The sequence below is a fragment of the Muscardinus avellanarius genome, assembly GCF_963383645.1.
Source record: "Muscardinus avellanarius genome assembly, chromosome: 10".
NCBI lineage: Eukaryota > Metazoa > Chordata > Mammalia > Rodentia > Gliridae > Muscardinus > Muscardinus avellanarius.
In genome coordinates this window covers 70,272,298-70,284,908 of record NC_137796.1, presented here as the reverse complement: position 1 = coordinate 70,284,908, position 12,611 = coordinate 70,272,298, and the positions used below count along the sequence as shown (strand labels likewise).

Below are 12,611 nucleotides of genomic sequence, written 5' to 3'. Positions count from 1 at the left end.
GTGTACAGTGCCAGTCACCGGCCGGGGCCGCGAGCCGCCAGCAGCTCACAGGGAGGGGATGTGGGCGCCAACGGGCCACCAAGTACTCATTTGCTTGTGCTGAGTGCTGCCCAACCCTGGCTCCAGCAAGGCACAGGCACCACAGGCCGGCCTGGGACCTAGAGCCAGGGAGCTCGCTGCTCTGGAGCGCCTCCCATCGGAGAGCAAATGACAGAACATGTCACTGGGCTGGGCGTGGCGGCGCACGCTTGTAATCCCAGCATTTGGGAGGCTGAGACTGGAGGATCGTAGTTCGTGGACAGCCTCAGCTACTTAGTGAGGCCCTCCGCAACTCAGTGAGACCCGGTTTCAAAATAAAGAATAAAAAAATTGGGCAGGGGGTGTAGCTCGGAGGTAAAATGCCTCTGGGTTCCATCCACAGACCTGCAAGCAAAACAAAACAACAAACAAACAAAAAAAACATGTCACTGGGCTCCAGCAAAGAGTCAATCAATGCAAGAGAGCAGTGCATTAGGGAGAGGAGAGCACCCGCACAGCAGGGACTTCACGGTTTCTCCTTCCTCCATGTGCTGGAGCCCTGGGAAGCCGAGAGGGTGCACTGGAACGCTGATTAACTCTAACTTCAGCGACTTCCTAAGATTCTTAAACTATTTAAAAAGTATTTTAAGCCGGGTATGGTGGCACACACTTGTAATCTCAGCATTCAGGAGGCTGAGACAGGAGGATTGCGGTTCGCGGACAGCCTCAGCTACCTACTGAGGCCCTTTGCAACTCAGTGAGACCCGGTTTCAAAATAAAGAATAAAAAATAGGGCTGGGGGTGTAGCTCAGAGGTAGAATGCCCCTGGGTTCCATCCCCAGTACGCAAAAAAAAAAAAAAAAAAAAAAAAAGAGAGAAAGTATTTTATTAGTCAGGCATGGTGGTGGACTATTGTAATCCCAGTACTTGGGAGGCTGAAACGGGAGGATCACAGGTTCACAGCCAGCCTAAGCTACTTAGTGAGGCCCTCTGCAACTTAGTGAGACCCTGTTTCAAAATAAAGAATAAAAAATAGGGCTAGGGGTGGGCCGGGCATGGTGGTGCATGCTTGTAATCCCAGCATTTGGGAGGTGGAGACTGGAGGATCATGGTTCACCGACAGCCTCAGCTACTTAATGAGGCCCTCTGCAACTCAGTGAGACCCTGTTTCAAAATAAAGAATAAAAATTAGGGCAGGGGTGGAGTTCGAAGGTCAAATGCCCCTGGGTCCCATCCCTAGACCCACACACATACACACAAAAACCAAACAGGGCTGGGGTGACGCTCAGAGGTAGAATATCCCCTGGGTTCAATCTCCAGTACCGCAAAAAGAAAAAAGTTTTATTACTATTGTTAATACTACTGTTAACATGAAGGCTTTATTTATTCATTTTTTGTGGTACTGGAGACTGAACACAGGGATCATCTACCTCTCAGTTATATCTCCAGCCCTTTTTAATTTTTATTTGAAAACTGGGTCTTGCTAAGATGGCCAGGCTGGCCTTGAACCTACAATCCTCCTGTCTCAACCCCCCCAAGTAATGGGATTACAGGTATGAACCATTGCACCCGGCCCTACTGAGGGCATTATTAATAATCAAAAATACACATAAAGATCTGAGAAAACAGATAATCTTCCAACTGTCCGTAAACACGTTCAGTGCCAAAACATGGTAAGAAAAGGCAAAGTCCTTTAGAGTATATACAGGTACCTGGGGACCGTGCCCTGGGCCTCCGTGCTGAGCACTCCCAGGATATGGCAACACGTGCTGACCGGCAGGCATCACAGGCCGCGGTGTGAGCCTGCGGGTGACTGAGCCGCATCCGCCTGACAATGCCCAAGCCTCAGGTCCATAAACAGGACCCTTGTTCTCTTCATCCCCTCCCCCAAAGATTAGGCTGCTTTTGTGGAAAGGATACTTCAAATGTCTACCCTCATGAACGAGGACAGTGGGAAGGGCAGGATGAAACCATATTTTCCTTCCTTTCTTCCTTCTTTTCTTTCTTCTTCTCCCCCCCCCCCCCCCCGTACTGGGGATTGAACCCAGGGGCATCTACCTCTGAGCTATACCCTTAGATTTTACTTTTAGTTTGAAACAGTCTCATTAGATTGCGATCCTCCTGTCTCAGCCGCCCATGGCCACCACACCTGGCACTTTCTGTCAGCCTGTAGTTAACATAAGAAACCTGCACAACCCAGGCAACGGGAGGCGACGCGAACCTGTCCACAGGGCAGTGGCGCTAAATGCCAAGCTATGGTGTGACAAACAAAGCAGGAAACAGTCTGGTTTCTTATTAAAAGCAAACAGAGTTATCTGCTCATGAGTCAGGCTCGTGGGTCACAGGGCCACTAGGCTGGAGAATGTCACACCGAACACAATCTACTCCATCAATTAGGCTCAGGATACCAAAGGAAGACAATACTTCAAAGAGCACGTGGACATGAGAAACAAATCTCTGTTCTCTTTTAATTTGGCATGTTTCACCTTTTTAAATATTTATTTATCTAGGGACTGGGGATTGAACCCAAGGACAGTCTACCTGAGCTATAATCTTCCAGGCTTATTTTTTTATTTTTAAATTATTTATTTATTCTTGCAGTAAGTACTAAGGACGGAAGCCGGGGGCATTCTACCTCTGAGCTGCACCCCCAGCCCTATTTTTTATTCTTTATTTTGAAACAGGGTCTCACTGAGTTGCAAAGGGCCTCACTAAGTAGCTGATGTCCGCGAACTGTGACCCTCCTCTCTCAGCCTCCCAAATGCTGGGATTACAAGCGTGCGCCACCACGCCTGGTTCTATTTTTTATTTTGAAACAGGGTCTCGCTAGGTTAAGGCTGTCCTTGAACCTGTAATCCTGCCTCTGCCTCCCAAGTACTGGGATTATAGATTAAAAAAAAAAAAAAAAACACCCACTGTTAAGAGACAGAGCAGCAGGCAGTGGGTGGGAGGGCCCTAGGATGGCGCTGTCATGCTGGGCACTTGGCCACGTGGCTCTCAGAGAAGGGACTAGGTGGGAGGGTGGTCACCCCTGCGGTTCCATCTGGGACACTGAATTCAGCGGCTGCCACTCTAGCCTGCTCTTCCATGTCACCCCGTCAGTTTCAGTAGTGTTTCTGCCTTTAAGGAGGCAGAAAAAACAGGCACAGGGCCAAGTTCCTCTGGCTGCACCTAGAGCTTTCACAGGCCGCCTAACTGAAAACACTGAGACTTGGTCACAGGCCGCACCAGATAACTTGTCTTTGAAAAGGTGACCGTGCTGCCCTGCCTGTCTCCTAATGGTAAGGGTTCCCTGAGGGCCATCTTGTCGGCTCACTAACACTCAGGCAGGACAAAGGCAAAGCAGGGCAGGCTGTGGGTGCTTTGATCAGGGGCAGCTCCGCGGGTCTGGACACCACCAGTGACCTGAACCTGGAGCTCCAGCTATGTGGACTGGGGGTTGCACTAACCTGCCATAGGAGGTACCCATGTTTTCACCTCCTCATAGTCCCAGGGACCCCATGGGGACAGAGCTCCAGAGGGAGGGACTGAGGGAACTGGACACCCATGTCTGGCCCTGCTCTGCCACTTCACCAGCTTGCCACCAGAGCCATCTGTGTCTCCTCTTCACTAAAGGCTACAGACTAAAGTTATGTCTACGCCTTCACCGTGTGGTGCAACAGCCTGGAGTTTTAGTCCTGCAGGCTGTAGGAGAACAGCTGCTGAAAGGGTTTCTAGGAGTCAGAAGGCAGCTAGGACCTTCCACAGAGGGTCTGCAGGGTCCCAGTGCAGCCCTGGGTGACAGGGTGTGGAAGGGGCAAGAGGCAAGGGTCGCAGAGCTGACTCTGGGAAAGCAAGAGAGCGGCAAGGAACATCACACTCAGCTCCCCAGAGAAGCTGCAGCTGCTCCACAGAGGGACCCCAGATCAAAGATCAGCTGGCAGTAACCGGAGGCTGCGTCCGCCTGGATGTGTATGGAGCAAATTAAACCCACTGGGAAGAAGTAACAAAATGAAAATAACCCAATGCTAGGGAGTACTTTTGGGGGGATGTTAAATACAAAAAAGAAAGAGGCAGGTGCGGTGGTGCATTATCTGTGATTCCAGTACCTGGGAGGCTGGAACAGAAGGGCTGCAGGTTGGATGCCAGCCTCATTAACTTAGTGAGAACCTATTTCAAAATAAAAAGGGCTGAGGGAGCCAGGCATGGGGGCACACACTTGTAATCCCAGCATTTGGGAGGCCGAGACAGGAGGACTGCAGTTCATGGATAACCTAGCTACTTAGTGAGGCCCTTTGCAACTGAGACCCTGTTTCAAAATAAAGAATAAAAAATAGGGCTGGGGGTGTAGCTTGGAGGTATAATGCCCCTGGGTTCAATCCCCAGTACCACACATACACAAAAAAAGGCTCAGGATGGAGCTCAGAGGTAGAATGCCTCTAGGTTCAATCCCCAGTACCCCCCCCCAAAAAAAAAAACCCAAAAAACAAAAACAAAAGAGTCATGGAGTGAAATTTTAGAAAAGCCCATCACCAAAAAAAAAAAAAAAAAAAAACACAGGATGCTGCTGCCTTGAGGAAGAAGGCAATCAACTGATGACCTGTACTTTCCTGTGCTGGGACGCTGCCCAGTGCCCAGACCCCAGAGCTGTAGCCTCACAGAGCAGGGGCTATGATGACCCTGCCACAAGGAGTATCCTATTCCCACTTGCACAGATGCAAGTCCTCTGATGCCAGGGTCCAGTGTCACCCACCAACCTTTTGACAAAAAGCTATTGCAGATTAAATAAGGTATGTATGCACAGCTACTGACACATGGTCACACAACTTACAAACAGCTGGGGCTATGCTCCTGCTTTTTTAAGAGAAAACTGATACAGTTGTATTACTTAGGAGAACACTTGACATATATAATACAGTATTTACAGATAGCTTTTTTTTTTGGTACTAGGAATTAAACCCAGGGATATACTATCTCTGAACTATTCTTCCAGCCCCTTTTATTTTTCTTTATTTTGAAACAGGATCTTGCTAGGTTGCAGAGTCTTGCTAAATTGTGGTAATCCTCCTTGTTTCAGCCTCCCAAGTACTGGGATTATAGGTATATGCCAACATCTGGCTTCCTTACAAAAGGAAGTTTTCTTTCTACAAACCCAGATCAGACTCTCGGCCCTTTCAGCCTGCTTATGCACAACAACAAAGCAAAACAATGTACCTGAGTCACACAAGTTGTGTGTGTGTTTGTATGTTTACTGCATGCAAACTCCTAGGAATATTCAGAGAAAAAAAAGGTAAAAACATATAAAGGAAAGAACTTGCCAATTAAGTATCCAAAAAGATGTTCAACATCACTAATCTTGAAGAAATGTAAGAGCCGGGCATGGTGGCACGCGCTTGTAATCCCAGTACTTGGGGGCTGAGATAGGAGGATCTGGGTTCTTTAGCCTCAGCTACTTAGTGAGGCCCTGTTTCAAAATAAAGAATAGCTGGGCGTGGTGACACACGCTTGTAATCTCAGCATTTGGGAGGCTGAGACCAGAGGATCACGGCTAGTGGACAGCCTCAGCTACTTAGTGAGGCCCTCTGCAACTTAGTGAGACCCTGTTTCAAAATAAAGAATAAAAAAATAGGGCAGGGGGTGTAGCTCAGAGGTAGAATGCCCCTGGGTTCAATTCCCAGTACCACATGCACCCCCGAAAAAAAAAAAAAAAATGTAAGCTGGATGTGGTGGCGTACACTTGTACAATCCCTGTACTTGAGAGGCTGAGACAGGAAGATCGCAGGTTCACAGCCAGCCTCAGCTTACTTAGTGAGGTCCTCCACAACTTAGTGAGACCCTGTTTCAAAATAAAGAATAAAAAACAGGAGCAGGGCGTGGTGGTGGTGCACACTTGTAAGCCCAGTATTTAGGAGGCTGAGATAGGAGGATCTGGGTTCACAGCCAACCTCAGCTACTTAGTGAGGCCCTTTGCAACTCAGTGAGACCCTGTTTCAAAATAAAGAATAAAAAAAATAGGGTTGGGGGTGTAGCTCAGAGGTAGAATGCCCCTGGGTTCAATCCCTAGTACCAAAAAAAAAAAAAGGGAATGTAGGCCACACACCTATTAGGATGGCTATAATAATGAAATAATAAGTTTTGGTAAGGACATAGAGAAAGTAGAACCTTCACATACTGATGATGGAAATGTAAAACAGCACAGCCAGAGCCGGGTATAGTGGCGCACGCTTGTAATCCCAGCATTTGGGAGGCAGAGACCGGAGGATCGCGGTTCGCGGACAGCCTCAGCTACTTAGTGAGGCCCTCCGCAACTTAGTGAGACCCTGTTTCAAAATAAAGAATAAAAAAAAAAAAATAGGGCAGGGGGTGTGGTTCAGAGGTCAAATGCCTCAGGGTTCCATGCCCAGACACCCCCCCCCCAAAAAAAACCCAGCACAGCCAGGGAGGAAACACTTTGGAGATCCTGAAAAAGTTAACCATGAGTTACCATGGAATTCGTCAATTCCAGTCCTAGGTATTAGCCAAAAGCAGTGAGAGCAAAGACTCACACAGACACTTGTACGTGGGTTTATAGCAGCATGACTGGAAACAGCTAAAAGGTAGAAACAACCCAAGTGTCCATAAACAGATGAATGGATAAACACGATGTGTTCCATCCTTGCAGCGGAGTATTACTCAGACATATAAAGGAACAACACGAGCTGGGTGTTGTGTTGTGCATGGTGACACATGGCGGTAACCCCAGTACTTGGGAGGCTGAGACAGGAGGATCGCAGGTTTGCAGCCAGCCTCAGCAGCCTAGTGAGGCGCTCTGCAACTTAGTGAGACCCTTTTTCATAAAATAGGGCTGAGTGTAGCTCAAATGTAGAAAGCCCCTGGATTCAATCCTCAGTACTCTCCCCACACACAAACACACGCCACACTGACATATGCTACAGTATGGATGAATGCTGAAAACATTATGCAAAGTAAAAGAAGACAGACATGAGATCAGGTATTGTATGATTCTTCTTTTATGAAAAATCTATAGTAGGCAGGTTCAGAGACAGGGAGATCAGGGGCTGACAGTGTCTTGAGGGAGGTACACAGGCAGTTACTGTTTAATTGTCACAAAGTTTCTGTTTGGGATAATGAAAAACTTTTAGATAGTGGTGATGGTTGCACAACATTGTGATTGTGAACACAAAATGACAATTATTTTTGGTGGTACTGGGAATGGAACCGTTCTACCTCAGGGCTTATACTCCCTGACCTATTTTATATTTGGAAACAGGGTCTCTTAAGCCAGCACAGCTGGCTTCGAACCTGCATGATCCTCCTGTCTCCACCTCCCAAGTGTGGGGATTACAAGCATGCGCCACCACGCCTGGCAAAGTGACAAATAATTTTACAAAAAAATAAAAAATTAATTAAAGCTACTGAACACTTAATTTATTTGTGGTATTAGGGCTTGAACCCGGGGGTTGTGCTAGGCCCCCAGTCCTATTTTTTTTTGTGTGTGGCACTAGAGATTGAACACAGGGGCATTCTACCTCTGAGCTATATCACAGCCCTATTTTTAAATTTTGAAACAGGTTCTCACTAAGTTGTGGAGGGCCTCACTAAGCTGAGGCTGGCTGTGAACCTTCAATCCTCCTGTCTCAGTCTCCCAAGTACTAGGATTACAAATGTGTGCCACCATGCCCATCTTCCTTTTTATTTTTTATTCTGAAAAAGGGTCTCACTAAGTTACCAAGTGTTGGCCTCAAATCTACAATCCTCCTATATTGGGATCCTTCCAAGTACTGAGATTACAGGCATGTGCCACCATGCACCAGCTACCATCAAACACTTTAAATGGATGAGCTGTTTGGTATATAAATTATAGCTCAATAAAGCTGTTTAAAAATAAAACAAGCCAGGCATGGTGGTGCAAACTTGTAATCCCAGTGCTTGGGAGGCTGAGACAGGTTCGAAGCCAACCTCAGCTACTTAGTGAGGCTCTCAGCAACTTAGTGAGACCTTGTTTCCAAATAAAGTATTAAAAAAATAGGTCTGAGAGTACAGCCTGGAAGTAGAAAAGCCCCTGGGTTCAACCCCCAGTACCACACACAAAAATAAATAAATAAAACAAAATAGCTGGGTATGGTGGCTCACGCTTGTAATCCCAGCATCATCATCATTATTATTATTGTAAGCCCAGCATTTGGCAGGCTGAGACAGTAGGATCTCAGTTCTTAGCTACTTAGTGAGGTCCTCTGCAACTTAGTTGAGACTCTGTTTCAAAATAAGAATAAAAAAATTGGAGCTGGGCATGTTGGTGCACATTTATAATCCCAGCATTTGGGAGGCTGAGACCAGAGGATAAGGTTCGCATGAGAACCTGTTTCAAAATACAGAATACAAAATAGGGCTGAGGGTGTAGCTCGAGGTAGAATGCCATTGGGTCCCATCATCCCCAGTACTGGAAAAAAAAAAAAAAAAAGAACAAAAAGAATAAAAAATCCGGCTGGCGGTGTAGCTCAGAGATAGGATGGTTCCCTGGGTTCCATCCCCAGTACCACAAAATAAATAAATAAATAAATAAATAAATAAATAAATAAAAACAAAATGAACAGAATCACTTAGTGTCCTGGCAGGGGCAGGCCTGGAGAAGCATCTTCTGCGTCCGGGCACCCTGTACATCTGACATCATCTGCTGAGCAAGATTCCTACAAGGACTAAGCAAGCCAATGCGTGGACAGCACCCTGGAGAGAGGTGACGCACACTGGCAGATACTCTCACCACGAGAGCAGGTCCTGCCACCTGGGTAGCTAGGTGGGTTTATGGCTGACTGATGCACATGGCCCCAGGTTGCCAAGGCGGGAATGTCTTCTAGCCACTGTTCCTCACAGTCCGCCTGTGCACAGCATGTGGTCCCCTCACCTGCCTCCTCCCTTTGGGTCGGAGCCTGTGCACCACCAGAATTCTCCTGCAGCTCATTAAGTTTCAGCAAACTGCAGCAGCCTCAGACAAGTTGGCAAGACGGTCTTGCCTATGATAAAGCCAGTGCTCTGATCTCTGTCGGGCTCCTGCCTGTCTCTGAGGGGATGCCAATCCCCACAACATGAACTGTCCCCACAGCCTCCAACGCTACCCTTCTCCTTCCAGCCAGGCCCTCCAGCCACAGCGGCTTTCCAAAAACATTTGCTTTTGTAAAACAGAAGCACATGTGGTTTGTTTTTCCTTCAAAAAGACAATTAATTATAAAGATAATCCTTTCCTATATCTAAAGTGAAGAATGATAAATACATTATTATGTTAAAACAACTTGGTTTACCCCGTTTGTCAGATGTGAAATAGGAGCATCCTGTGACTGAATGATGAAGGACACTTGGTGTATATGACATCTTAAAAAAACAGGCAAAAAAAAAAAAAAAAAAAAAAAAAAGCTGGGCGTGGTGGAGCACGCTTGTAATCCCCATGCTTGGGAGGCTGAGACAGGAGAATTGCACAAGTTCGAAGCCAGCCTCAGCTACTTAGTGAGGCTTTAGAAAGCCTCTGGGTAAAAAAAAAAAAAAAAAAAAAAAAAAAAAAAAAAAAAAAAAAAACCAGGCAAAAATAGCCAGGTGTGGTGGTGCACACCTGTAATCCCAGTTCTTGGAAGTCTGACACAGGGGGATTCCAGGTTTAAGGCCAGCATGTGGTAACTTATTGAGAACCTGTTTCAAAATAAAAAATAAGCCAGGCTCGGTGCTGCATGCCTGTTATCCCAGTACTTGAGAAGTTGACACAAGAGAATGGCAGGTTTGAGGACAGCCTCAGCAACTGAGTGAGACTGTTTCAAAATAAAATAGGGCTGGGGAATGCACCTCTGTGGTAGAACACCCCTGGATTCAATCCCTTGTATTGTAAAAAAGAAAAATGAGTTAGTTAAAACTTAGCATGCTGGGTCTGGGCGTGGTGGCGCATGCTTATAATCCCAGCATTTGGGAGGCTGAGACAGGAGGAGCTCAGTTCAAGGACAGCCTCAGCTACTACTTAGTGAGGCCCTTTGCAACTCAGTGAGACCTTGTTTCAAAATAAAGAATGAAAAATAGGGCTGAGGGTGTAGCTTGGAGGTAGAATGCCCCTGGGTTCAAGAAAGAAACCAAAAAAAAACCACAGAGAACTTAGCATGTTGGCATGCTTCTAGTGGAGACCGTACAGAATACCCAGCAAAGAAATCCTGTTACCTGAGGAACATCATCAAAGAGCCGCTGAGCAAAGTGGGAAAGCACGTCGTCCACAGACTTCCCGCTGCCATACTGGATCACTGTGCCAGTGGCTTCGATGACGGCCACTCGGACCTTCCAGTGCTGGTGGGAGATGGTCTGCATCAGAGGGCTGATGAGGGACTCCGACTGCATGTGGAAGTGGTCTGCAGGACAGGGAGGCTCCATTACCACAGCTTCCCCGGCACGTCTCACCCGGCCCAGCTCTGTGGACCACCAGCACCTTCCAACTTCCTCTTCCCACTCAGCCTAAACCCAACCCCGACCCACGGGGCCATGCAGGCCATCTGGCCCCTGCTGGCTTCATTCCTTCCCTGGTGGCTCTCTTTGTTCTTCAAGTCTGGCTGGTTCCTTCTGTCAAAAGATTTTCAGCTTAAATACCCCTCCTCCAGGAAGCCTTCCCACCAGCAGTACACAAAGTCTCCTATCTTTCCACATTCTGGCTTGAAGGAAGGAAGAGAATGCCCTGATCAACTGTAAGAATGGTGGAGATCAGACTAAGGGTAATTAGGAGAGAAGCAGCCACCTTCCACTGAGGAGGACAGTAGTCCAAACCAGAGACACAGGTGGACTGGTGTCAAGAAACAACAAAGTAAACCAACTGAATGGCGTTTCTCCAACCATGTCCTGTAACCTCCGGCATGAGAGTCAATGCAAGGGGGGGGGCAGGGATCAGAACCAGACAATTTGGGTCTTTTTTGTTTTTTTCGGTACTGGGGATAGAACCCAGGGGCATTCTACCTCTGAGATCCAGCTCCAGCCCAATTTTTTAATTCTTTATTTGGAAACAGGGTGTCACTAAGTTGCAAAGGGCCTAAGTAGCTGAGGCTCTCCCCGAACCTGGATCCTCCTGTTTCAGCCTCCCACATGCTGGGATTTACAAGCATGCGCCACCACGACCGGCTGAACTTGGGTAATTTTTTAAAAAAGAACTTCTACAGAAGTTTTAGGAATCTGGGCACCAGCAGCAGCTGTGAGGGTCCGGGAGGACAGCGCAAGCTGGATGGCTTTGGGGAGGTGGGTGGGTGAGGCCTAACCTAGACTAAATGTGGGGTAGGTTCGCCTGGCCTGAATTGGGATCTGGGCCGCAGAGAAGAAAAAAGGGGTGTCACGGGGGGGAGGGGGAGATGTCACCCAGCATGGATCAAGAAGGCCTCACCCAATGTGGGTGGGCAGGGTGCACTGGTCTGGAGCCATGGGAGCCGAGATCACGAATTAGGACGGGGCACAGGTCACAGTCACAGGGCTTACACGGCGTGGGTCAGGAAATGACGGTCGGCAGTCATGGGGGGCAGGGGTCATGGAGCGTGGAGATCACTGGGTGCTCACCCGGAGTGCTTCGGGGACCGCGAGGAGGGGGTCACGGGAGCCCACCTGGCTGGGAAGATCTGGGATCCGCAGCGGGAGGGGTCAGGGGTCGGAGCAGCAGGTTGGAGGGGTCGGGGGTCACAGGGGCTCACCCGGCGTGGCGCGCGCCAGGGCGGCGGCGCACTCGCAGCTCTCCCGGCGCACGGCGGCGAAGGGGTCCACCAGCGCGCCCTTAAGCGCGCGTACGGCGTCGTCCAGGTGCGGCGCGAGCGCGGCGCCGCCCAGGCCCACGGCCAGGTGGAGCAGCTGCACGAGCGCCAGGCGCAGCTCCTCGCAGGGCTCCGGCGGCGGCCGCGTGGGCTCCGGCCGGGCCAGGCGCGCGGTGAGCGCCGGCAGCAGGCGCGGCAGGGCGTCCTGGGGCCGCGCGGAGCGGCGCAGGCCCAAGCCCAGCAGGTGCGCGGCCAGCGCGCGGCAGCCCTCGGCCGGGTCGGCCAGCAGGCGCAGCAGGCGAGGCAGCAGCAGGCGCGCCCAGGGGCCCTGGAAAGCGGCGGGGCTGGCGTCCGGCCGCGCCTCCTCTTCCAGCGCGCGTTGCAGGGCCTCCAGCGCGCGCCGCCGCCCCGCCTTGTTGTCGGTCTCTAGCGCCGGCAGCAGGCGGCCCAGCACGCGGCTCAGCTCCGCCGCCTCGGCCGCCTCGGCCGCACCGCCGGCCACCTCTGCATCCGCCTCTGCCGGTTCCGCCATCTTCAGCGCGTTGCCTGTCGCCAAGGGAACCAGCTGCTCTTACGACGCCGCGGCGCGGGTTACGGCACGACTTCCGGCCGGCTCCGCTAGAGCGGCGGGGCCGCGGGTGGGCGGGGCGCTGGTCGCAGGGCGGGGCCTGGAGTGGGCGGGGCGCCGGTCGCGAGGCGGGACCGCGGGTGGGCGGGGCGGGGCCGCGGGTGGGCGGGGCGTTAGCCTAGGTGCTGGGCCGGAGTTGGAGGAGCGGGGCCTGACTCGAGCCGAGGTGGTCAGTGAGGACCACCGATGAGTCTGCAACTCGCAGGGGACAGTTATCGGGCCCTGCCCCTGCGTTCGAG

At 50.2% G+C, this 12,611-nt stretch overlaps 1 protein-coding gene across 1 annotated transcript in view; it reads right to left on the bottom strand.

The window, feature by feature from the left end:
• Nucleotides 1-12,276, bottom strand: part of DNAAF5 (dynein axonemal assembly factor 5) — a gene marked incomplete at both ends in the record, with an annotated part of 66,015 nt that extends 53,739 nt beyond the window's left edge. The window contains 2 exons of the mRNA XM_080702233.1: nucleotides 10,189-10,373; nucleotides 11,688-12,276. Of these exons, the coding sequence (XP_080558359.1) occupies nucleotides 10,189-10,373; nucleotides 11,688-12,276 (774 nt within the window). The remainder of the gene's footprint in view (nucleotides 1-10,188; nucleotides 10,374-11,687) is intronic.
• Between the last annotated feature and the right edge of the window lie 335 nt (nucleotides 12,277-12,611).